This window comes from Ranitomeya variabilis, chromosome 2 (assembly GCF_051348905.1).
Source record: "Ranitomeya variabilis isolate aRanVar5 chromosome 2, aRanVar5.hap1, whole genome shotgun sequence".
Taxonomy (NCBI): Eukaryota; Metazoa; Chordata; class Amphibia; order Anura; family Dendrobatidae; genus Ranitomeya; species Ranitomeya variabilis.
Window position 1 is genome coordinate 705652216 of NC_135233.1, and position 27723 is coordinate 705679938.

The window sequence follows — 27723 nt, forward strand, 5'->3', positions numbered from 1 at the left end:
TTCTCAGCACTACTACTACCACTCCTATGCGAGCGCGCCATCCCCCTGATCATTAGCACCGCTATCCCATGAGGCTGCGCGCATACTGAGGAAGATGAGGGTTGTGGTGCTAGTGCTAAGATGGCGTTCATGCCCACAGGTAGGCTGTGATATATGAAGAGTAGCAGGGGAATGGGCAAAGGTGAGTAGTTCCTTTTTTTTTTTTTTTTTTTTTTTTATGTGGGGTCATTATACTGTATGGGGCATCATGTTTGGCCATTATACAGTATGGAGCATCATGTCAAGCCATTTTTCTGTATAGAGGACTTTGTGGGCCCATTATACTGTATTGAAGGCAATGCAGGGCCTCTTTATACTCCATACAGCACTATGTTGGGCCAATTACACTGTATGGAGGACTATGTGGGGCCCATTACACTGTATGGAGGACTTTTTTGTGCCCGTTATACTGTATAGAGGGGATTACAGTTGGAGAATCATACTGTGATGCGGTCACTATTCTTTGTTGGGATTGAGGGGGGGTACAGTAGCGTCATCATACTGAGGGTACTGTGGAGGAGTTCACTGTGGGGGTATCATTGTGTTTTGGGGGCACTTTTGTTTGGATCATACTTTATCTGTTTTATTCAAAGTTTTTTTTTATCCTTTGTCATTACATATTTAAATTATGTCATCGGGCCATATGCTTTTTACTGCTCTTGCATAATATATTGTATTATTCCAATTGTTTTATTTGATAAAGAAAAACGTCCTGCATTGAAGACTTTTTTTTTTTTTTAAACAAATATCAAGGTTGGCCAGCTGTGTATTTGAATTTGACTTCTCTAGCTTAAAAGGTTATTTTCATCATGAGAAAGGCCTACAATTGCAAAGAGTTGTATAAACAAAACAACTTTGCAATTTTTACTTTTGATTCAAAATCCCCTTCATTCTCAAGAACACACCACCACTGCAATCGGTGGCTAGTATCTCAGGCTTGGAGTGCAGCGCTTACAAGCTCTTTGCTAGAGACTGTATAGCACGCTAATGTACAAGTTGTTTTTCTAATCTAAAACCTCAGTATTCAGGTTAAATTGCCATGTTGGCACACACCAGAATATGATGCATTTTTACTGCTAATGTTGGGTGTTCTGCAACACGTCTTTTGTTTCCTTATGGGGCAGCCTACCTAGTGTATGTGACACGCTGCATTCAGAACAGTACACCACATGGTGTCAATTACAGTTGGTAAAATTATCTATTGCATGACTTTTACTATGTGATAAACGGAAACTGTTTTTAATTGTCAATCTCCGCCAAAAGGGCCTGATTTATCAAAGCGATTACACCAGAATTCTGGGATAAATTTGGTTTGAAATGTCACAAGTCTTTTTACGTCACGCAGAGTTGCCCAAAATTTTTTTGGACCCTTGGTGTTTTCAAAATGGACGGAACTATGGAGCAACAGGAGTTGATGCCACAGGTCGTGCACATATCCTTATTTTATTTTCATTTGTATGATTATGATAAAAAAGCTTCCTTTTACCATTTACTAAAAGCTTCACTTTTCATTAAGAAAACAATTCTCGCCTTTGCAACTAATAAAACTCCAAGTTGTGATTGCATTGATGAAGCGTGATAAAACCACAGCTAGCCCCTTTGTGTGGTGACCCTGCAGTTTGCACTATTGCTATGAATACAAGCTTTTTTCTTTCCCATATACCTATAACAGAACTGTACGTCTGCATATACATTTTGACCACTGTGACGTTCATCTCTATACTAAAATACACTTAAGCACCCATATTTTCCTTCATTGTTGCAAGTCTGCATGGTATGTACAGCTCTGGCAAAAATTAAGAGACCACCACATCAAAACCCTGTCATGGGCAGTCCAATCTCCAAACCTGAACCCCATTGAAAACCTCTGGAATGTAATCAAGAGGATGAGGGATAGTCACAAGAAGCCATCAAACAAAGAAGAACTGCTTACATTTTTGCGCCAGAAGCAGTGTGAAAGACTGATGGAAAGCATGCCAAGACGCATGAAAGCTGTGATTAAAAATCATGATTATTCCACAAAATATTGATTTCTGAACTGTTCCTGAGTTAAAACATTAGTATTGTTGTTTCTAAATGATTATGAACTTGCTTTATTTGCGTTGTGAAAGCCCTGTTTTGTTTTAATTTTGACCATTTCTCCTTTTCAGAAAAAAAACAGAATTTATAGCTTGGAAATTCGGAGACATGTTGTCAGAAGTTTATAGACTAAAAGAACAATTTACATTTTACTCAAAAATATACCTATAAAGAGAAAAATCAGACAAACTAAACATTTTGCAGTGGTCTCTTAATTTTTGCCCGAGCTGTATATATGGCTTAATGGAAAAAGACTTTGTCAAAATTGTATAGATGCTGCATTCACGTCTTCATCTAAAATGCCAGGAATGGATCATAAATAGAAATCGCTTACAAGAAAAAGATTGAGTATTTTTTAAATTTCATTTTGCATTTAGCTTAAAAAAACAAGAGCAGAAATATAACCTACAAAGTGAACTGAATTACAATCTAGAAATGTCAGCTTGCCTTTGTTTTGAATGCACTCTTGTATGAATGTGTGAGCTCCTAATGCAAGGCAGGTTTCAAAAATGTTTATATGCAGTTCTTTTACAATCTTCATCTTGGTCTGTTGAGATAGTCATTGTAGAGCAAGGTCTTTCTTTGTAACATATCCCATTTTTTCATGTGTACGAAAGCCTTGATTTGCAAATTGCTGCATTTTTTATGGAAGTGCATAGTTGAAAAATTAATAGAAAATATCACACACAAAGGGAAAAAAGTGTGTTTTTTTAATTTAAATATAATAAAATGACTGACAGCAGCAAACTACATATAATCAAAACTACAACTACTTTAAAATTCATCTAGTGATCACTTTCAGGTATAAATGACCTGCTAATTTTATTCCATAGGTCAATACAATTACAATTTTATAGCTCCTCTTCTACTACTTTTACCCATTAAAGTCATGTCTTAAAAAAAAAAAAAAAAAAAAAAAAATGTTTATTTCTGTTAATGTTGACGTTGGTTGATGGGCAGGCATGAATTGGCCAAATTATGGACAAAGCGTCTAAATTTTTTTTCTAGTATTCAGAAGCAGTATTGCTATTCATATTTCAAATATTTCACATTGACATGCTTTAGCACCATAGAGTGCAAACTTTTTAGTATATTTTATATGGAGGCTCCTAATATGCACCTATTCACACTAGCTTGGAAGTGCCAGTCAGTCTTTTGTTATTTCTATGTTCGCCCTCTGACCGAGCACTCCGCCCTTCAACATGTGGTGGTTTTAATTACAGCAGGATCCTACCTATCAATAAATAACAGGCTTTACCAAGAGAGGTGTCCACATTCACCCAGGAATTCAGACATCAGCCTAAGGGCTCATACTCGCATGAAATACGGCCGAGTCTCGCATGGTAACACCCGCCTCTGCCAACGGCACTTGGGAGTGGAGAGTGCAGCTCCATGTATTGCTATGCGGCTGGAGTGCCGGCGGGACTCATCCGTATTTCACGCAAGTGAGTATGAACCCTAAAAGATATTCACATTAGATATTTAGGGACCGATCAGTTTTGAGACCACCTTGAAGTTGGTTGATGGGCAGGCATGAATTGGCCAAATTTTGTGCAAAGCGTCTCATTTTTTTCTAGTTTTCAGAACCGCGTTGCTACTCATATTTCATATATTTCACATTGACATGCTTTAGCACAATAGAGTGCAACTTTTTTTTGTATATTTTTATACACTAATTAACTTTTCAAACATAATAGTAATGTTGACCATGTTTACCCAGTGTGATTTTTAGGAAGCATAAGATCCATTCACCGCAACTGTCTTTTCAGCTAAGAAGAAAGTTTCTTGAATTATAATGCGAAGATGATGGGGGGGGGTCTCACATTCTCCAAAATACCCAACAGACAAACTGTCCTCGTGAATGCTAGCGAAGGTTGATTAATCCCATTAATGATATTAACTACGTCTTCCCAGAATTCAAATACGGTGGGACAATGCCACATTGAGTGCGAGAAGTCCGCTTCTTCAGAGCCACAACTCTGGTATTCTGAAGAAGAAAGTCTCCCTATTCTGAGGAAGAAAGTCTCCCTATTCTATGACGATGAATGGGAGTTAAAAAAGCACTCCCATCAAAGGTTTTATCCTCTTAATATATCATATTCTACAGTACTGTGTACTTACAGTTGCTCATTTTGCTTTTGTAAACCACTAATTCTTCTCTTTTCTCTGCTCTATATAGAAACAGGAAGTCTTTGTTCCCTGCATTTATCATCCCCTCTTCAACTCGTGACCCACCTGCTCCCTCATCCCCCTTGTCAGAGACGTTTGCAGTGTTATACAGGGAAAATTAACCTCCTGTTTCTACATAGAGTTTACAAGGATTCAGCTAATCAATTTTTAATCACGTGATGTCATAGACCTAATGGAAAGGAGTAGAATTAACTGGGTAGAAGGTTAAAATGAAGAAATGTAAGTACACAGTGCCATATAATATGATGATTGAAATATCTTAAGAAGATACAAATTTTGATGTGAGTGCTTCTTTAAATAGCATTGATCTAGTATATAAAGTTGGACTAGTTTATCTTCTGACCACTGCTCCTGAGTAAAAAAGGAAATTAAGCTATTCCATGTCTCCTCTAACAAATTAAACCCTTGGATTCCTGGGTGCAAAGAATCCCAGATAAGAGGGTAGAATGAAATATTATAGATGGTGCCTGGATTGTCCATGCCTAAGTTGTAACTACTGATAAAAAGCTGTCCTGGGAATCTAATATTGATGTTGAGTGTATTCAAAGGATACAAACCCATTCTGAATATATAGCGGACCAAGAGTATCCATACCATGCATAATTAAGAAATGAGAGTTCTTCAAGTCGGTCAACCATAAGACAGCCACCTTTTCTTCATCCTTAGTTGCCAACTTCCCTTTACCATCATTAAGGGGACCCTCCTGTGCTGATCTTTTTTGATTTGGTATTTATATATTTAAATAATTTATTGGATTTGTCTTGCTTTCCTTGGATTACAGCCATTCATGTTTTACTTTAGCTGATTTGATTACTTTTTAGATATTCTGTTCAATTCTTTGTACGTTTTAAAGTATTACTCCCTCAGATTTTTACATGGTAAATACCCATTTTGTCAATAATGATCACTTTATTAGTATGTGTAAGCCATGTGGAGTTTAATTTTTGTCGTCTATACATATTACCTTTAGGAATACATTTTACATTCTGAGTAGGGATGAACGAGTCAGAACTGGTTCGTACCGGACACCTAGTGTCTGGTACCGAAGTCCGAACATGGACTTCTTACTGTACGTCCATGTTACTGGTTGGGTTCGGCAGAGTAATAAAGCTTGTTGAAAGGCTGCAGCACAGCCAATCAACAAGCTTTTCCGGTGTGGGCACTTCTGGCAGCATCACAGCCGTGCCAAGCATTGGCACAACTGTGATTGGCCGTCGCACCATGTGAGAAAAAAATAATAAAAAGACATAGGATTCCACGTGGAAACATACCCTTAGGCTGTGTGCACACGTTCAGGATAAAACTGCGAAAAAAACGCATACATTAAGCATCCTGTTATTAGAATGCAATCTGCAATTTTTGTGCACATGTTGCGTTTTTTTCCACGGCGGAATCGCATTCCAGGAAAAAAACGCAGCATGTTCATTCCTTGTGCGGAATCGCAGCGATTTCGCAGACATAAGAATACATTGATCCGCTTACTTCCTGCATGGGGCTATGCCCACCATGCGGGAAGTAAGCGGATCATGTGCGGTTGGTACCCAGGGTGGAGGAGATGAGACTCTCCTCCAGGCCCTGGGAACCATATAATTGTTAAAAAAAAAAAAAAAAAAAGAATTAAAATAAAAAATCATGATATTCTCACCTTCCCGCGTCCCCGGCAGTCTTCCCGCTCCTCACGATGCTTCCGTTCCCAATAATGCATTGCGAAAATGACCTGTTATGACGTGGGTTTCGCGAGGACGCTAAGTCATCTGAGGTCATTGCCACAATGCATTATTGGGCCTGGAGCATCGCGAGGAGCGGGAAGACTGCCGGGGACGCCGGAAGGTGAGAACATCATGATTTTTTTTGATTTTTTTAAAATTATTTTTAACATTATATCTTATTACTATTGATGCTGCATAGGCAGCATTAATAGTAAAAAGTTGGTCACACTTGTCAAACACTCTGTTTGACAAGTGTGACCAACCTGTCAATTAGTTTTCCAAGCGATGCTACAGATCGCTTGGAAAACGCTAGCATTCTGCAAGCTAAAAACGCTTGCAAAACACTAGTGTTTAGCGGGAATACGCATGCCAATTCCACATGCGATATACCCACGGCAGGAGTTGTGGAATTGTGCACTTAGGCTAGGTACACTGTGTTCAGAAGTGCTTTGATGGCTTCAGTCTGAGTTGCTGAAAAATTTCAGTGATCGCATAGAGATTATTTCGGCAGTCAATTAAAAATCATTTTTATCTTTTATTGTGCCCTGACTGACCCATTAAAAACAGACAAATTATCACCTTTTCGGCTATAATACCGTAAGCCTTTTTCAAGATACATCTGAATATAGAGAAATAAAGAAACAAACAAAAGGGAAATTATTCAAAGTCATGTAAATCATGTAACACTCATACGAAAAAAGTAACCAAAGTATATATAAAAATACAGCAAGGTTCATAATGCAACTAGTTGTTGGTTCCTTATTTTTCTATATTCAGATGTATATTTAAAAAGGCTTATTATAGCCAAAATGTTGATAATTTGCCTGTTTTTCATGGGTCTTACAAGTCAGAATAAAAGATAAAAATGATTCTCAATTGAGTGCGAATTAATCTATACAGTCATAGAACTACTTCTGTCGGTGGGCTATTTGCACTTTATCATTGAATGGAGCTGAACAGAGGTACCAGATGCAGCTTTTTTTAACCAAAGCTAGAAGTGGAAATAAAAGAATGGAAAATGTTAAGGAAGGACTAATACTTGAATTATTTCTGGCTTTGCCTAAAAAAAGCATTAAAAACATTTTTCCTTACAAACACAACTTTTAGAGGTATATCATGGCTTTAATATTCAAGCATCTATAGTGCCTTGCAAAAGTATGCCCCCCCCCCCCCCTTCCCAGCCCTTGGCTTTTTACCTATTTTGTTACATTACAAACTGTTTAAATATTTTAGAAAACCAATTTGTGTGTGATGCATCGGCACTAAATAGTCTAAGATAGGGATGTGAAGTGAAAAAAAAATAGAAATAAATTACATTTATTGGATCAAATAACTAAAAATTGGCGCATGCCTATGCGTCAGGGAAAAAGTTGTTGAAAAGTACAAGTCAGGGTTGTGTTATAATATATCACAATCTCTTATGATCTCTCAGAGCACCATGAAATTCATTATCATCAAATGCAAAGAACATGGTATCACAACAAACCTACCAATAGAGGGACTCAAACAAAAACTCTTAGCCCAGGCAAGGAGGGCATTAATCAGAGAGCTAAATAGCAAAGCCACTAGAGACTAAAGGTCTACAAAAATTCAATTTTCAACAGTAGAAAAAAAAAAGGCAGCAATACTTACCTGCCCAGATCTTGGAACAAATGCACTGCAGGGTGCAGCCAGCCCATAAAGCAAGATGTTAGCAACACAGGTGCAGAATACCAGATCAACAGCCACTCACCACATACCCACTCCTGGAGGGGGTGACTGCCCAGTATACAAATGCACAATAAAGGCCCACATAGGGCGTTGTTCACACAATGGTACTGCATAGTGTCTGGTTCACAGCCTATTAGTCACGCCCCTACTTTTCGATTAGGCGGGCTGGCCAGTACACTCTCAATGCATCCCAGTGTGAACACCCCTCATACGAGACCGAACGTGTTTGGGCTTGGCTGCACCCCGAAAAATATACAAAAATAGTGAGGTATTGGTTGATATTTTGGCCAAAATACGCAAGCTCATAACCCGCGCCAAGGGTCCCCACACTTACGAGTCCTATCACTAAACTAAATAGCAAAGCCACTAGAGACTCAAGGTCTACAAAAATTCTATTTTCAACAGCAGAAAAAAAAGGCAGCAACACTTACCTGCCCAGATCTTGGAACAAATGCACTGCAGGGTGCAGCCAGCCCATAAAGCACAATAAGCCATACACTCCATAGAGATAGCCTTTATTGAAGATTGGGCAGAAAAAAAGCCTTTACTTACACACAATAATTTTAAGGCCCCTATTAAGTTTGCCAAAAGACATGTAGGAGACTCCCCAAATGTAAGAAGGAAGGTGCTGTGGTCAGATGAGACAAAATTGAAATTATTGGCAGCCAAAATAAACGCTATGTCTGGCGCTGTTGTGTCCCATGAATGGGAACAACTTGTTATATACTTTCTATGTGATGCATTTCATTCCGCTGTTGCTATGGAGAAGCTCTGCCCTTTGAAGTTTGTCCCTTTTTCTCTCCTGTAGTTGATGATGTTTAGCCTTTGCTCCTCCCTTCTTCTTCCTCATTATCAATTTACTGTAGCCATTTTGGATGTACAGTGCAGACCAAAAGTTTGGACACCTTCTCATATAAAGATTTTTCTGTATTTTCATGACTATGAAAACAGTAAATTCACACTGAAGGCATCAAAACTATGAATTAACACATGTGGAATTACACTCACCGGCCACTTTATTAGGTACACCTGTCCAACTTCTTGTTAACACTTAATTTCTAATCAGCCAATCACATGGCGGCAACTCAGTGCATTTAGGCATGTAGACATGGTCAAGACAATCTCCTGCAGTTCAAACCGAGCATCAGTATGGGGAAGAAAGGTGATTTGAGTGCCTTTGAACGTGGCATGGTTGTTGGTGCCAGAAGGGCTGGTCTGAGTATTTCAGAAACTGATGATCTACTGGGATTTTCACGCACAACCATCTCTAGGGTTTACAGAGAATGGTCCGAAAAAGAAAAAAAATCCAGTGAGCGGCAGTTCTGTGGGCGGAAATGCCTTGTTGATGCCAGAGGTCAGAGGAGAATGGGCAGACTGGTTCGAGCTGATAGAAAGGCAACAGTGACTCAAATCGCCACCCGTTACAACCAAGGTAGGCCTAAGAGCATCTCTGAACGCACAGTGCGTCGAACTTTGAGGCAGATGGGCTACAGCAGCAGAAGACCACACCGGGTACCACTCCTTTCAGCTAAGAACAGGAAACTGAGGCTACAATTTGTACAAGCTCATCGAAATTGGACAGTAGAAGATTGGAAAAACGTTGCTTGGTCTGATGAGTCTCGATTTCTGCTGCGACATTCGGATGGTAGGGTCAGAATTTGGCGTAAACAACATGAAAGCATGGATCCATCCTGCCTTGTATGGAGCATCTTTGGGATGTGTAGCCGACAAATCTGCGGCAACTGTGTGATGCCATCATGTCAATATGGATCAAAATCTCTGAGGAATGCTTCCAGCACCTTGTTGAATCTATGCCACGAAAAATTGAGGCAGTTCTGAAGGCAAAAGGGGGTCCAACCCGTTACTAGCATGGTGTACCTAATAAAGTGGCCGGTGAGTGTATATACTTAACAAAAAAGTGTGAAACAACTAAAAATATGTCTTATATTCTAGGTTCTTCAAAGTAGCCACCTTTTTCTTTGATGACTGCTTTGCACACTCTTGGCATTCTCTTGATGAGCTTCAAGAGGTAGTCACCGGAAAAGGTTTTCACTTCACAGGTGTGCCCTGTCAGGTTTAATAAGTGGGATTTCTTGCCTTATAAATAGGGTTGGGACCATCAGTTGTGTTGAGCAGAAGTCTGGTGGATACACAGCTGATAGTCCTACTGAATAGACTGTTAGAATTTGTATTATGGCAAGAAAAAAGCAGCTAAGTAAAGAAAAATGAGTGGCCATCATTACTTTAAGAAATGAAGGTCAATCAGTCCAAAAAATTGGGAAAACTTTGAAAGTGTCCCCAAGTGCAGTTGCAAAACCATCAGGCACTACAAAGAAACTGGCTCACATGAGGACCGCCCCAGGAAAGGAATACCAAGAGTCACCTCTGCTTCTGAGCATAAGTTTATCAAAGTCACCAGCCTCAGAAATCGCAGGTTAACAGCATCTCAGATTAGAGACCAGGTCAATGCCACACAGAGTTCTAGAGTTCTAGCAGCAGACACATCTCTACAACAACTGTTAAGAGGAGACTTTGTGCAGCAGGCCTTCATTGTAAAATAGCTGCTAGGAAACCACTGCTAAGAACAGGCAACAAGCAGAAGAGACTTGTTTGGGCTAAAGAACACAAGGAATGGACATTAGACCAGTGGAAATCTGTGCTTTGGTCTGATGAGTCCAAATTTGAGATCTTTGGTTCCAACCACTGTGTCTTTGTGCGATGCAGAAAAGGTGAACGGATGGACTCTACATGCCTGGTTCCCACCGTGAAGCATGGAGGAGGAGGTGTGATGTGTAGGGTGCTTTGCTGGTGACACGGTTGGGGATTTATTCAAAATTGAAGGCATACTGAACCAGCATGGATACCACAGGATCTTGCAGTGGCTTGTTATTCCATCCAATTTGAGTTTAGTTGGACCATCATTTATTTTTCAACAGGACAATGACTCCAAACACACCTCCAGGCTGTGTAAGGGCTATTTGACCAAGAAGGAGAGTGATGGGTGCTTCACCAGACCTGAACCCAATCGAGATGGTTTGGGGTGAGCTGGATTGCTGAGTGAAGGCAAAAGGGCCAACAAGTGCTAAGCATCTCTGGGAACTCCTTCAAGATTGTTGGAAGACCATTTCCGGTGACTACCTCTTGAAGCTCATCAAGAGAATGCCAAGAGTGTGCAAAGCAGTCATCAAAACTAAAGGTGGCTACTTTGAAGAACCTAGAATATAAGACATAATTTCAGTGGTTTCACACTTTTTTGTTAGGTTTATAATTCCACATGTGTTAATTCATACTTTTGATGCCTTCAGTGTGAATTTACAATTTTCATAGTAATAAAAATACAGAAAAATCTGTGGTGTGTCCAAACTTTTGGTCTGTACTGTACATCATGGGGGGTGACAGATAACCTTTAAAGCACCACTACAACTTTTTTTTATTTTTACCGCTGGAGTGGAGCTAAAAATACAAGACCTCTACCGAATGTCTGATACTCACCTTCCAGCGTTTTCATCTGTTTTCGCCCCTGCTCCAGTCCGTCTGCTGCAGTTTGTGTTTCATGGAGTGACGCAGAGGTCACTAATCAATGTGAGTCTATGAGACTTGCACTTAAAGCACCACTTCAGCGGCTAACCGCCCCCTGCTGGAGTGGTGCTTTAATTATTTAATAATAAGCAATTTATTATTATAAAGTTAATTACGGCTTGGAATAAATGTCTGCAATCACTACATGTGACTGCAGACTGCCAAATCATGACAAGAAGCACCTGCTCTCATCAGCCCCCAATATCGCTGGCGTTATCAGGCGGTCATGCGGCCACATGTTTGCTATGTGCATATGTCGACTAGAAAGGTTTGGCTTCTCTCAGTAGAAGAGAACTGAGAGAAGCCTAAAGAGCCATCACTTGACCGCCTGCTGACATCAGCGATGCAGGGGCCATTGTTACTGTACATGGCGGGACTCGGGAGGCATTAATAAATATCAAGTGGGCACTTAAGCAGCATTATTGTTTATAGGGGCACCAGTAGCGCAGCTACCGGGTGGTAGACGGTGCTGAGACGGCTGTCAGTCAGGGGCTCTGTTGCAGCTGCCACTCTCTATACACATGGCAGTGACTGAAACAGTGCCGGCGCCGCCCCTATGACTAGAAGAGCGAGGCTGCCAGGAGGAATAAAGTTAATTTCCTCCTGGCATTGAGACTCTCAGTGCGGGCGCTGCACGGTGTCAGAACGCTGTTAATTATACTGTGTTTTGGGGGAGCAGTGGGGACATTATTCTATGCAAAGGGGAACGCTGCTGGACATTATACTGTGTGTAAGGGAGTTGTGGGCTTATCCTACTGTTTGTAAGGGAGCTGTGGGCCTACCATACTGTATGTACGGGAGCTGTAGGGGCATTATACTGTGTTTAAGGGAGCTATGAAGGCATTATACTGTGCGTGGGGGGAGGGCGCTGCAATACCGAACGGTTCGGTATGGCCTGGGGGCGCCCTGGGAGGAATGAAGGCAGACACAGGGAAAGCGAAGGATGCATACTGTGTGGAACCTTATGACATGGTTGTAACTGAAATGGACCTACTGTGTAGTGAAGCAAGTAAATTCTTTATTGTTAAGTTGGACCTGGACTCTGTCTCTTTTTGTATAACAACGCCAGCAGCAGTACTTCAGCCGCCCAGATGGGACCCTGATGGTGCAGAAGGAGTAGCCGAAGGTACGCTAAAAGGGGACATTGTTTTCATGTGGCGGAAGGACAGGGCGCGTGTAGACAGATATTCTCAGCCACGACTACGGCCCTGGCCCTCCCTCACACTGTCATAAAACAGGTGAAATATCCTTATAACGACGTGGCTGTTTGAATACCGTAGTATTCCATCCACTTTGTGGAATTGACAGTGGTCAATTTAACTATTCAAACTGAAGGTAACACCGAGTTCAAATGCAATTATATGGCAACAGTCTAAAACACTAAATGGGAATAAAATAAATCAGAAACATCTCCAGTATGATCCAGCAGCGGGATTTGGAAAACATCCTATTCGGTCCTTAACATCAAACATTTGCCTTGGTCTTTAAAAACTCCCACCCTAACAAGTGCAAGCCACATCTGCCCCTACGTGCCTATTCTGACAGGGGCACCCATGGACGGGAATTGTGACATGCTTTCGGCTAGCGCGTGTGAAATCCTGTTGTCAGTGATTGACAGTGGGAGTTAACAGGTTAACAGCCACAGAGGACCTCCGGCTGTTAAGGGCACTTGATGGTTGATTAAATCAGCCCTCAAGTGCAGGGAAAGATAAGACCTCAGTGTTGGAGCTATCTTAAAATGCAGGGACATGACCATTTATGTACCAGTTTGTCAAAGGTCATGAAGGGGTTAATATAATGTGTATGGCTAGCTTCAGCTGAAAGTTAACTACTTTATATCATGTTCCAATTATTCTGCAAATTTAATTTAAGTGTCATAAAGATGACTGTGAACATTGACCTCCAGCTGCCTTCAGTATAATCGCTCCTGTGGCGGCGCATGTACAGATTCAGATCTCGCCTCAATAAAGGCCTTTAGATATTTAATTGCACCGAGATCTTAATCTGCTCATGTATCACCATTTTACTGAAGACCACTGTCACATTAATCTACACAAGCGCCACCCACAGCAAAAATGGCGCCAGCGTAAGCTTTCTAACAGGCAGGTCACTCACACAGCAGTAACCTGTCCCACAAACACCAGAGGCCGGTGGAGGGCCTGGTTTAGGAGCCTCTACCCTCAGTCCTGCCCCCATGACTTACAGCTAATTACACCAAAACTTCAACTGCTCATTAAGGAACAACCACCATACAAATTTCTTCACTATAAGTATCTATTTACCCTGTGTAATAACGCCATTATAGTGATGCCTTTACTTTAACATGTGAAATCACGCTGACGGGTTCTTGGTAAAGAGTTAAAAAGGCTGTCAAGGTCATATTCTGTTAATGAATGCATTTCTAAATGATAGAGTATCTTTCATAATAGATTTGTGAAGGAAAGTAATTCCCCAACTTAAGATATTTTCTGATAATGAAAGAATGCGCCAAGCTCAAAGAATACAAGAATTTTTTTCTGTAGATCTTAGGCTGTGTTCATACATTGCATTTTTTATACAGCAAGCAAAACCTGCTCTCTTGGCTGTAAAGGAGCTGTTTACAAAAAGTAGGTTTTGCTGCGTTTTTGTTGTCTCTTGTGCATGTTGATAAAGTTTAGTGGCCCCCAAAAAAGCATGATTTAAATTTCTTAGGTTCTTGCACCAAAAACCCATCAAAAACTGATATCTGTGGTTTTTGCTGCAATTTTGCACTTACCCATTGCTTTATATGGGTGAAAATACGCTGAAAGAAGTGACATGCTGCAGTTTTCAAAAGCGCAGCAGTTTTCCAAATCAATCAGGAAAATAAAATCAATGTGTGTGCTCTGAAATCTAAGACTGTGCTGGTAGTGTAAAAGACAGCATAAAAGTTACATTAAAAAAACGCAACAAAGAACACAACGCGTGAACATAGCCTTAGGCTAGTTTCACACTAGCGTTTGGCTGGGCTGCGGACTTCCTCCATGAAGCCCCGCCCACTGACATGCCTCTTCATTCAGCTCCGCCTGCGGCTGCATGCGGCGTGCGTACTCTATCTTTAACATTGGGTACGCAGGCCATGCGGATGCCTCCGCATGCGTCGTTTTCACGCTGCGCCAACCTGTTGCAATTTGTTGCTGTTGGCATAGCGTGAAAACGACGCATGCGGAGGCATCTGGCATACATTAATTGATTAATTTGCTTGATTAGAAAGGGCAAGAAAGGTGTTATAAATAAATAAAATTATACTTAGTTCTCCTTGTTGCTCCCCTTATCCACGTGGGTCCCCACTTGTCATTCCAGTGTAGTCTTCAATCACAGACTTCTGGTCTTCTAAAAGTGAACCTGTCAGGTCCCCCATGCCACCAGAATCACTGGCAGTTGTGGCATAAATTCCCTGCCTAACCGTCCTTTTATTATATTAAACACAGAAACGGATCTTTATAAAAAATATTTCTAAAGTTTGTTTATGATAGGTAAATGAGGGTTTAGACTAGTCAGTGGAGTGTTAGTTTTTCCAGACTAGTCAGCTCACTTAGCACGTTATCACGACCCTGTGGGCGTCATAACATGACTTACAAGAACCGGCATCATCACCAGTGCTATACCAATATTGTGCATGTGCGCAACTTTTTTTCCCTCACTCCATTGAGCTTCTGAACTTCAGAGGCAAAAATTGGAACTGTTGCTTGAGGTATCAGGGCTGCCAGCATAGAAGGCTTACACCCCTACCTTAACCACCAAGTCTTCATTCAAACTTCAATTCAAAGCTGTAAATACTGGCCAGACCCTGATACCTCATGCACGGCCCATGGCTGGCTGCTGCTGTGCCACTATAAAATGTTCTACTGTGGGTCAGTTGATCAGTCCAACAAGCTGTGTTACTTTCCTTCCATTTTTCTACAATAATAATGTGTGAAACTGATGAGTGTATCACTTGAGTGTGGCTGGAAAAAAATTAGTGCTATTGCATGAGGTATCAGGGCTCCCAGCAAAGATGGCTCACACCGCTCCCTTAACCACCAGGTCTTCATTGAAACTTCAATTCAAAGCTGTAGCTGCTGGGCCAGACCCTGATACTTCACGAATAGACAATGGCTGACTACTGCTGTGCCATTTGCAAATTTCAACTGTGGGTCAATTGATGCCGCTTTTCATGGTATCTGCCCATAATTTTAGCTGTTTGGAAAGCTTTTTGGCACCCCTTAAGTGTATACTTTTGGTTTGGCCTCCCATTGAATTTAATGGGGATCGGGTACGTTCAGCAAACTTTTTGGCAAACATGTCGGTGAACATCTAAACATTCAGAAAATGAAACTGAATCGAACCTTAAAGGGTTCGCTCATCTCTATCCGCCAGTCCGACCTGTCTAGGAAAAGGTCTTGTATTGTTTGTGTCCTGCTGAAGAAGTCTGTTTTCACAAAGTGCTCAAAGTCTTTCCCAGATAATTATAGACCAGGGAGCTTTAATGTCTACTTAAAACAGGTTCTCACCTATTCACAGGATGGGTGTTAACTTACTGATTGGAGAAAGTTTTACTGCTGGAAGCCGCACCAATCAGCAGAATGCAGCACTCAACAGGCCCTTGAGGAATGAATGGAACGTCGGTCGAGCATGTGCACTCTTACCCTATTCTAACATAGTTTAAAGTGATCCATACTGCCCATCATGTGGGACCCAATGGTTAGACCTCCACCAACAGGGGCGTACAGTTCTTACCAGCAAACCACACATGGCCCTCCATTCACTCGTTCTTACAATTTCAGCGCTATGTACAGTTAAATAGAATGGTGAATAAGGAAGTCATAGCCTCTGTGATAGATTATTCAGCCTGCACCTGTGTGTTTGAGACTGAGCACGGTGCTAGCGAGATGACATAATTCGATTGCACCTGCTGTGTGTGGTTCTTACATTGCAAAGACCCAAGCAGCAGGTTGGGGTAATGAGGATCGGTAAATAGTGTTTGTTATTAAATGTCAGTACTTATGGGGAGGACCATAATACTGTGGAGAAATGGGCACTGGAGGGGCATCATGCTGTGGGGGTATTCTACGGTGTTGTGGGCATCATACTGCACATATGAGGAAAGGGTTCCCTTCATGCTGAGTGGGCAGTTTTGGGGTCACTACTATGAGAGGCTCTGAAGGCCACCATAGTATGGAAGCAACTGCACATTGTGGGGGATTCCAAACTTAGTAGGGAAAAGGTGGGAGACCCCCATACTGAGTGGGAGATGGCAGGTGGGGCAATTTAGAGGCATAATGCTGTGGGGGTATTATATGATGAATATCAACAATCTCAAGGTTACAAGTCCATCTCCAGAGATCTTGATGTTCCTTTGTCCACAGTTCACATGTGAGCTGGCACCAGGATGCAGTAACAGTCGGAAGCAGAACAAGGGTTAACAGAGGGATTTAATGAAACAGCGTTACTCCAAACAGGGAGAAGGTAAATTAGGGGCATAAGGATAATAGAACTGTGTCTGGTGGATGTAGGTATAGTAGGGGCAATGAAGGGTTGAGGAAAACACAAAGGTATCAAACTTATCAGTCTGGCTGTGTTGAGGATCAGTCTCTGTGAAGATAGTGGTGGCGTTCTGGCCTGAACGCTTGAAGAATCTGGCGGCGTCCTGGTCTGAGATGAGTCCTGGTTCCGATGTTGTCGGGGGTCCTGGAATGTCCTTTCGTGGGCCCTGGTTCCATGATGGGTTACACTGGAGTGAGGATAGTCCTGTCTTTTTATGCGTCGGCACAACGCTAATACAGGCTGGAGAGAATACGTTCAATGGCTGCACTCGGGTTAACGGCCGGGATGTCGAGTCTCAATCTGTGCCTGCTGTGGTCTGGTTGTGGGGAGGGCTCACTCACACTCAGTGACGCTGCGGGAGTGGTTCGGGTGAGAGAAGCAGCCGCACTCAAAAAAAGGGATTTTATGCTTCAGTTTGCAAGTAAAAAAATGTTTAAGTTTATTGAACATTCACCACAGGAAAATATCACTACAATTAAGTGCCAAGGTAAGGTAACCAGTGTCTCCCAGTACTCCTCAGCCCTCCTGCTTCCCCACAAGGGTGCCGCCATCTTTTTCCAGGAATGAAAATGGCGGGTGCATGCGCAGTGCTCCCGCCGAGATCTGCCGGCCGGCACCCGGCAACAATAGGAAGATTTTTCCTATTGGTTAATTTTGGTCACTGTGATAGACCCTATCACAGTGATCAAAATAAAAAAAACAGTAAATAAAATCCCCCTTTATCTCCTCCTTAGTTAGGAAAAAATAATAAAATAAAGAAATGTATTTATTTTTGTTTTCCAATCAAGGTTAGAGTTGGACTAAAGTTAGGGTTGGGGCTAAAGTTAGGGTTAGAGTTTGGGCTAAAGATAGGGTTAGAGTTGAGATTAGGGTTAGGATTGGGATTAGGGTTGAGATTAGCATTAGGGTTGGGATTAGGGTTAGGTTTGGATTAGGGTTGACAATATTGTTAGGGTTCAGTTTAGGATTAGGTTTAGGATTAGGGTTGGGTTTAAGGTTAGGGGTGTATTGGGATTAGGGTTAGGTTTGTGTTTAGGGCTATGGCTAGGGTTGGGAGTAGGGTTAGAGGTGTGTTGGTGTTAGTGTTTTGATTAGGGTTATGGTTAGGGTTGTGATCAGGGTTAGGGTTGTGATTAGGGTTATGGTTAGGTTTGGGATTAGGGTTAGGGTTGTGATTAGGGTTATGGTTAGGGTTGGGATTAGTGTTAGGGGTGTGTTGGGGTTAGGGTTGTAATTAGGGTTATGGTTGGGATTAGGGTTAGGGGTGTGTTGGGGTTAAGGTTGTGATTAGGATTATTGATAGGGTTGGGATTCGGGTTACGGGTATGTTGGGGTTAGGGTTGGAGTTAGAATTGCGGGTTTAGGTACATCAGGGGGTCTCCAAATGTGACATGTCACCACCATTGATTCCAGCCAATTTTGAGTTCAAAAAGTCAAATGTGCTCCCTCCCTTCTGAGCTCTGCCGTGCACCCAAACAGTGGTTTACCCCCCATATGGGGCATCAGGGTACTCAGGACAAATTGGACAACAACTTTTGGGGTCCAGTATCTCCTGTTACCCTTGGGAAAATAAAATAAATTGGGGGCTAAAAAATCATTTTTGTGGAAAAAAAAACAATTTTTTATTTTCGCAGCTTTGCATTATAAACTTCTGTGAAGCAATTGGGCATTCAAAGTGTTCACCACACATCTAGATAAGCTCTTTGGGAGGATCTAGTTTCTAAAATGGGGTCACTTGTGGGGGATTTCTACTGTTTAGGCACATCAAGAGCTCTGCAAATGCAACATGATGCCCGCAAACCATTCCATCAAAGTCTGCATTCCAAAACATCACTACTTCCCTTCCGAGCCCCGATGTGTGCCCAAACAGTATTTTTCTCCCACATATGGGGCATCAGCGTACTCAGGACAAATTGTACAACAGCTTTTGGGGTCCAATTTCTCCTGTTACCCTTGGGAAAATTAAAAATTGGGGGCTAAAAAATAATTTTTGTGGAAAAAAATGATTTTTTATTTTCACGGCTCTGCATTATAAACTTCTGTGAAGCCCTTGGGAGTTCAAAGTGCTCACCACACAAGTTCCTTTAGGGGACTAGTTTCCAAAATGGTGTCACTTGTGTTTTTTTTTTTCACTGTTTAAGCACATCAGGGGCTCCCCAAAAGCGACATGGCGCCTGATCTCAATTCCAGCCAATTCTGCATTGAAAAAGTCAAATGGCGCTCCTTCTCTTCCAAGCTCTGCAGTGCGCCCAAACAGTGGTTTACCCCCACATATGGGATATCGGTGTGTTCAGGAGAAATTGCTCAACAAATTTTGTGGCTTATTTTCTCTTTTTACACATGTGAAACTAAAAAGATTGGTTCTGAAGTGATATGTTTGTAAAAAAAAGTTAAATGTTAATTTTTTTCCTTCAACATTGCTGTTCCTGTGAAGCACGTAAAGCGTTAATAGACTTCTTGAATGTGGTTTTGAGCACCTTGAGGGGTGCAGTTTTTAGAATGGTGTCACTTTTCGATGTTTTCTGTCTTGTACAACCCTCAGAGTGACTTTAAATGTGAGATGGTCCCTAAAAAAATGGTTTTGTAATTTGTGTTGCAAAAATGAGACATTGCTGGTCAACTTTTAACCCTTATAACTTTCTAAAAACAAAAATAATTCCAAAATTGTGCTGATGTAAAGTTGCCATGTGGGAAATGTTATTTATTAACTATTTTGTATGACATATCTCTCTGATTTAAGGGCATAAAAATTCAAAGTTTGAAAATTGCAAAAATTTAAGAATTTACCATATTTCTGTTTTTTTCATAAACGCAAGTATTATAGAAGAAATGTTATGACTAACATGAAGTACAATATGTCATGAAAAAACATTCTCTGAATCAGCGGCATCCATTAAAGCGTTCCAGAGTTATAACCTCATAAAGTGACAGTGGTCAGAATTGTAAAAATTGGTCTTGTCATTAAGCTGCCTTTGTAATTATTCATGACTTAGTTGTCAGATTATCCAATAGGTTTCCTTTTATTTTTCTCACTTACCAGGCAGTGCCAGAGATAGTGTCAGGCAGGTTCCGCATCTCGGCAATCTGAAGTTCCTGAGGATGGCCAGCAGATATAGGAGTAGATAATGAGGAGATGAGGAATACATATATTCTTTGTTTTTATTTGGGGTCGGGGTGAGGAAGAAGAATATATTTTTTATATATTTTGCTAATTTTATTTTTTTCCTCTCACAACCTTTTCTCAGCACACTCTTCCTCCTCTTCTGCAGTAAGCCAATGGTTGGTATCATTAGCTGCTCTTCCAGGCTTTATGATGACTCTTGCAGACAACTCTCCATTAGGATGTACATTCACAGGAGTCTTAGGCATAGTCTCCGATAGGAGAAGTCATGTTGTCCACCAAGTACGTAGCCTTCAGAATAGCATGTAGGCCGTGAGCAGGATGTTTAATTTTGGAAGAGGTGCATCCTTGGTCGTATTCTGTGAATGTGGATAATAGGAATGACTTGTTAAAACAATAATACACTTATTTTATATCGTAAGGATATAACTTTATGAATATGATCATGTTTGCAGTCCTATGTCAACAAAGTGAGTACAGAAAATTTCCTTTCCTCAATTGTTATTTCTCTTAATACTGGCTTTAATCTTAATCTGTCATTCAGTCTGATGCTGTGAGTCCATAAGACAATGTTTCTATAGGATATGTGTTTCCTGACGTGTACTGGACTATATGCTGACGCTGGTAGGATGGCTTTTACGCTTTTTTTAAATCAAAAGCGGTGTTTACTAAGTACTTTATTATTTATATGCAGTATTTCATTTACGTATTTACTAACAGCAGGGTATATCTTAATTTTGTTCCTATCTTAATAGACAATAATATCAGTTATTAGTGGAAGGGCGTGGATTATTAGTGAAATATTAGATCCTTGTCTTCAGTGAACTCTTGGTGTCAGAATATAAATGTCATTAATGTATACTTTATAATTATATGAAAATAAAATATCTTCTTACCTGTTTTCACACCTTGCACACACGTTATTGTGCATTCAGTTGTCATCAATTGTATGATACATGCCCACTGGTGGAAGCCCAGGGTGAACATGGGTGACCTTCTGAGTGTAGGACATCCACAGTGGACTATGTCCATCATTTTGCACTCTGAAAATGCCAGCAGGCGGCATGGCACATTTCTGTACTAATGTGTCTGTAAGGCACTCTATAAGATAGAAAATACACAATATTAGTTGTAAAGATACTTTACATCCTAGTGCCAACCTGCTAGGCCATATTATAGGGAAGGCTGAAGAGACATTTCCTCTGGAGCTTTGGCGTTTTCGTCAAGTATATGACGTAAAGTAACTCCATCACCCAGGATGACTCCTCTGATCTATTGACCCAGCAATTTCTAGTTACACCCCTGGCAGTCACTTATTATATGTAGTGTATCCACTGCTCACCTCTGGAACATGGAAAAAAGGGGTCCCAGAAGGCTTTTCAATGGTTTGGTTAACAACATATAGCCGAGCATGTGTGTTTCTCCAGCTTCGAAGCTACAAAAGTTGCAGTAACTTCAATCCTGCCTTAACAACCTGTTACTTCTATGAAAATGTTAAATTTTCGCAAAATAATTGCCATATGAAACTTACCTACGGAGTCACTGACTTTTTCTGACCCCTCATCGTGGGAAATCGATCCTTATCCTGATAGATATGGTTACAATGGGCTCATGTTGCCCTCAGTCTTTTGCACCACAATATTTGTATGGAAGCAGGAACCTAAACATGAGAAATGAAGAATCAAAATGTATTAAATCTGTTGTTCCATCAACCACAGTAGACAACCAGTCCCTTCTAGGACACTACAAAATGGAGGAATAACTTGTGGCTACTGGTCCTAAAGATTCTGTTGGGCACCAGGGCCTGGGGTGACTGCTACTCTGCTACCTCTACACCTCTATAACTGCATTTATATAGAGGGATAGTAAAGGGTATTGATGATTTTTTTATATGAAAGTTTACATGAAGAGCTACAGATAGCAGAACATAGATGAGGATGTACAACCCGGGGATTGTAATATTTTACCTTGTTCTCAAACACGGTTCGGTTGTAGAGCTTGAACAGCTCATATTTTGTCTCCTGGAAATCCATCATGGAAGGAGATGTGGACGATGTAATATCTTTTAGGAAGCAGCCGTGGATGTTATGCAAGGTCTGCAAATAATGGAATATCATATAGTAAGCCGGGGATCATTTCTCATTCCAACTGCCTGTTTGCGGTTGTCTAGACATCTTTTGTCTATCTGTGGTTTCCTTTCCCTCGACTGTCTGTGTCCCATGGGTTCAATCTTTATGCTGCACCGGTGTCTGTTGTCCGTGTGCCCACCCCGACCTTGGGCTTGGAGGATCCACCTCAACTTTTGAGTCTAACACTGTAATCTTAATCTGCCATCCTTTCTAATGCTGTGAGTTTATAAAACACTGTTTCGGTAGGATATATGTTTCCTGACGTACTGGACACTGACTATTGTACAAATGTTGTTCATATTGTTACTATACAATAAACATGTATACTTACATGTGATAAAGGAAGCAATAAATTGCTTCTGATTGGTAGTCCAGCCCTGATTATGTTTCTGCAGGTTTTGGTGGATTTTTCCAGATTTAGGTCTTATTTCTGGAATGCAGGTCTCCCTGAGATGTAGATGGTCCTCCCAGAGGTAGGTGGTTATCTTCTTAGATGTTTTCCATAAGAAGTTTGCCTCCACATTTTCGGCAATATTGCTTCTCTTTACAGATCTTAGTGAAGCGTCCGACTCTAAGGAGACAGAAAGAACACGGACTATCAGACTAGAAAGGGCAGGAATATCAGTTACTAGAGATGATGTCCTGGTATCAGAATATTGCATTAATGTAGTTTCTTTATAATTATATAAAAATAAAATATTTCCTTACCTGCGTCCACAACCTGCGCACACATAGTTGTACTTGTACTTGATGTCAAAAGTGTGATAGACGCTCACAGGTGGTAACTCGGGGTGGACACGTGCGGCCTGTTCGGTGTACGACACCCAGAATGGACCATGTCCATCAACTTGTACGCCATTTAAATGCCAGCAAGCGGCATGGCACATTTCATGCAGTAATGTGTCTCTAAGGCGCTCTAAAGATATAAATTACACAGTTACTATAAGTCATAAAGATACTTCACATCACAAGTGCCAACCTGCTGGGCCATATTATCGGGAAAGCTTCAGAAACCTTTGCCCTGGAGCTTTGGAGATTTCCCCAACTAAAGGATCTGAAGGATCTCCATCACCCAGGCTGACTTTTCTGATTCATCGACCCAGTCATTTCTAGCTACAAGCCTGGAAGTTACTATTTATGTGTATTTTATCCACTGTTCACCTTCGGACCTGCCACACTTAGGGAAAAAGGAGCCATGGAAGGTTTTTCAATTACCCTATCCAGTTAAGAGCCTACAGCCGTGTATGTGTGTCTGTGTTTCTCTGGTTTGCAAGCTATGAAAGTTTCAGTAACTTCAGTCTGGCTCTAACAACCTGTTATTTCTATCACAATGTCAATTTTTTGCTATATGATGGTCATATCAGACTTACCTGCAGAGTCGCACACTTTCTCTGACAGTTGAATTATGGAGTATAGTTCTCCATCCAGAAAGGTGTTACGGCAGTTTCCAGCTGATACCCTGAGTCTCTTACTCCACTTTATTTCTATGTTTGACTCAGGAAGCTAAAGATGAGGAATGAAGAAATAAAATACTTTATATCTGTAATTCAATGAAAAACAGCGAAAAATACAGTCCCTTCTAAGACACTACAAAAGGGAGGTATAACTTGTGACTACTGGTCCTAAAGACTCCCGTAGCCACGGGGTCCCGGGGTCAGTGCTACCTCCTCCGCACCAGTGTCACTGTGCATTTACATGGAGGAATAGTAAAAGTTATAGATGATTTATTACACAGACGTTTACATGAAGAGTTACAGATAGCAGAATATAGATGAGGATGTATGACCCGGGGATTGTAATACTTTACCTTGCTCTCAAACACGGTGCTGTTGAAGATCTTGAACAGCCATGTAACCAGCTCATATTTGGTGTTTGGGAAGTCCTGCACATACGGAGATGCCGGAGATGTGAGGTCCATTAAGACCCAGCCCTGAGTGCCACAAATAGGCCTGGAAGTATAGAAGATCATACATGAAGCCTTAGGTCATATCTCAGGACATACAGAACATTTACCTATTCATTCCTTTCCCCTACAATTTAGAAGGGATTTCCCAATTAAGAATCGAGTCTCCCCAATGGTAGAAGGTCAGGGGCACATATACAGCGGGGGCAGCCAGCTATAAGCTATGAGTCCGGGCAGGTGGAAGTATCAGCACGGAGATAAATCTCCCGAAAATGTCAATGCAAGAATATAATATATTGCTATGTGAGTAGAGCTGGAACGTCTCATTGGGAGCCAGGAGTTCTACAGGGCAGAGAGGAGGATTAACTACACCCTGACATGGATTGGGGTGTAAAACAAGGAGATGTGGGAGTGCTGGATTATGTGAACTGAGGTGACGGCTGAGGACGTCCACCAGTAGGCTGCATCACTTTTTAGTTTATAGTATACCATAACTTTATATAACTTACTGCTCCTCTGAGGTGGATCTCTCCAGGCATCCAGATGATTCTGTATCTGGAAGGAAACATGGAGCAGTGAAAATCTTTTCATCTTTGGTCATTTTACATTAGGGCATCTACGTAATATTCTTATACAGTTTAGCTAAATTTGCCACCCTTGATTTAAAGGGAGTGAAAAGGCAGCAGATATTCGGGGCCATTACTCCTTTTTACTCTAGAGTGCCATGACTGTGACCACTTTTTGGCTATCCGGCCAAGGTGCCCTGTCTTGTCTGTTTATAAATTGTGATATAATCCATAGTTTTGGACACTGACCAGTGACAGGAGATGATGGTGTTATTATATTGTATTCTCCATCGCTGAGAATATAAATCTGTGGAGATCCGCAATGCTCAGGGGCGTCATCAGCCACGATGTCAGAAGTCCTGAGTCCTGTGAATAACATAGAACAGCGCAGAAAATGGATTAATGGACTGTGTCAGACACCAGAAATCTAGGTTGTGTCTAGAAAACACAGCTAATTAGTCCTTACTTTTGGGAGATGATGTCTCCTCCCCACTAAGATAATCATCGTCATCAGACACAACAATGATGTTGAAGTCACTGTGAAAACAAATATAGAAATAGGAATTAATGGGGAAAATTCTAATATTGAAACTACATGAAATTAAGGATGAAATTATTAATATAAATGGATCAGATGAAGTAATTCACAGCCCAGGAACTATCAGGGTCTCATATGAAGCCACGATGAAGGACACTGATTGTCCCCAATAGAAATGTCTCCCAATGGAACCTGAGCTCAGAGATGGAGAAGATGAGATTCATCCTACCTGTAAATGTCATTGCTGACTGACGGAAAAGTTGTTATTACATCTGAGGAAGTGAAAAAAAAGATATGTTAGACGGTTATTATAGGTAACAGCAATAAGTGATAATTAAAGGGATCTTTCAGGATGTGAAGATTGGTGGCAATACTTAAGGCCCCGTCTCACTAAGCGATTTACCAACGATCACGACCAGCGATACGACCTGGCCGTGATCGTTGGTAAGTCGCTGTGTGGTCGCTGGGGAGCTGTCACACAGACCGCTCTCCCCAGCGACCAACGATCAGGGGAACGACTTCGGCATCGTTGAAACTGTCTTCAACGATGCCGAAGTCCCCCTGCAGCACCCGGGTAACCAGGGTAAACATCGGGTTACTAAGCGCAGGGCCGCGCTTAGTAACCCGATGTTTACCCTGGTTACCAAAAAAAACAAACACTACATACTCGCCTTTCGGTGTCCAGGTCCCTTGCCGTCTGCTTCCTGCTCTCTGACTGAGCCGCCGTACTGTGAGAGCAGAGCGCAGCGGTGACGTCACTGCTGTGCTCTCACTTCTCACTGTACGGCCGGCAGTCAGTGAGAGCAGGAAGCAGACGGCAAGGGACACCGAAAGGCGAGTATGTACTGTTTGTTTTTTTTGGTAACCAGGGTAAACATCGGGTTACTAAGCGCGGCCCTGCGCTTAGTAACCCGATGTTTACCCTGGTTACCAGTGAAGACATCGCTGGATCGGTGTCACACACACCGATTCAGCGATGTCAGCGGGGCCTCAACGACCAAAAAAAGGTCCAGGCCATTCTGACACGACCAGCGATCTCGCAGCAGGGGCCTGATCGCTGGTACGTGTCACACATAGCGAGATCGCTATGGAGGTCGCTGTTGCGTCACAAAACTTGTGACTCAGCAGCGATCTCGCTAGCGATCTCGCTATGTGAGACGGGGCCTTTAGGATAGGCTCCTAATGATTAGTGTGGGTCTTATCAAAACAATGAAGGAGCCGCAGTGCCCCTGGAAACCCAATCATTGCCCCTTCATTGTTTGTAACCCAGTCCCATTGTGTGCTTTAGTACCCGAATTGGCTGCCCAAGAGATCAAGCCTGAGCTTACAATGAAGGATGTTTTCCAGGATCCGACCCCCATTGATCAAACACTGACAGCTTTTACTAAGAATAGTCCGTTCACGTTTAAGTTACACACAAGACATTAAAAAAATAAAATAAGAAAGTATAGAAGCTGCAAACTGTACAATCCCGGGCAAAGCTGTTCTTATAAACCCATTATTGTGAGGGCTCATATCAGCAGATTACATTGTATCGGGGTCAGTACCTGGGTCTGCAGATGTTATCCCAGTATCAAAGCCAGCTTCCTGTTGGTCCGGAAGTCTTGGTCTTTTTTTCGGATGGGACTAGAAAAAGAGAAGAAATATAAGACCCCCAATGTCACATAAATCATCAGAAACATCAGTAAAGGGTATGAAAATAACACAACGGCACATGAGGTAACGGATGCGGGGTGCGGGGGGCATGTTATTCTTATATTAATACTAATAATGATAGAGACGGTCTAGTAAGATGGATATAAACTCTTTTGTGATTTTCTAAGGTCAAAGCTCATTTACCCAATACCCAAACAGGAATATTACTCTCCATTATCAGTTAGTAAGGAGCCAACAATCCGCAATGTTATGTATTCTAACACATAAATCATTGGCCATAAATGAGTTATATATAAGAATAATACAGAGAAGTGACGGCTCACCTGATGGAAATCCTCATCGCTGCTGTTCTCTGAATCAGACAGAACAAATGTTCGCTTTTTATTCGCCATTTTATAGCTCTCACAAAACCACAATCCACTCTCTCCAACGCCTTCAACAACCCTCAACGGAATTAGGCGTTACACGGCATCTAGAACTGTCCGGTAACTGTGACATCACTGTAGTGACTCCATCAGCTCTGCACCATCGTCACTGTGACCTCAGCACATGTACAATTATAGGCAGCTATGTATGTACAGACAGGAGGCTGCACGAATATCCCCGATAATTATTCTAATCACATGGAGTAATAATGGTGGTTATTTCCAATGAAGTCTGTTTGTAAAAAGAGTTGTCTATTGGTGAAAATAGATTTCCCCCTTTTATTTTCCTCCCTTCTCTCTCCTTGTTCCTTATTTTATGATTGCTATTATAATTTTGTATGTCTGTTTTCTAAATCTTTTCTCGCTGTTTAGATTTTTCTGTAACTTAAATTTCTTTACAGTTTAAAAAAAAATGGCCCAGATCTATCAAATAAGACCAATATTCTTCTATATGAAACAGAGGCTTACAGGACTGTGGGACAAGTACATATGTAGTGGTGTATGGTGCCAATTACATATGGAGCATCTTATGGGG

General features: G+C 41.5%; 1 protein-coding gene across 3 annotated transcripts; it reads right to left on the reverse strand.

Moving 5' to 3' along the window:
• Positions 1–19681: 19681 nt before the first annotated feature.
• On the reverse strand, positions 19682–27212 carry LOC143809851 (germ cell nuclear acidic protein-like). Of its 3 annotated transcripts, XR_013222491.1 has the most exons (14): positions 27087–27212; positions 26655–26733; positions 25337–25379; positions 25036–25106; positions 24819–24935; positions 24513–24558; positions 23908–24049; positions 23471–23603; positions 22809–23016; positions 22432–22671; positions 21939–22067; positions 21503–21631; positions 20868–21072; positions 19682–20330 (listed from the first exon to the last, which is right to left on the reverse strand). XR_013222491.1 is itself a non-coding variant. In XM_077292836.1 (10 exons), exons 1-10 carry the CDS (start codon positions 27153–27155, stop codon positions 22590–22592), a joined length of 990 nt encoding a protein of 329 aa, XP_077148951.1. In that variant the 5' UTR covers positions 27156–27212; the 3' UTR covers positions 22115–22589. The 3 variants fall into 3 exon arrangements, 1 of the variants encoding a protein (XP_077148951.1); XR_013222492.1 differs by lacking the exons at positions 19682–20330; positions 20868–21072 and having other exon boundaries at positions 21384–21631; XM_077292836.1 differs by lacking the exons at positions 19682–20330; positions 20868–21072; positions 21503–21631; positions 21939–22067 and having other exon boundaries at positions 22115–22671.
• Positions 27213–27723: the final 511 nt, after the last annotated feature.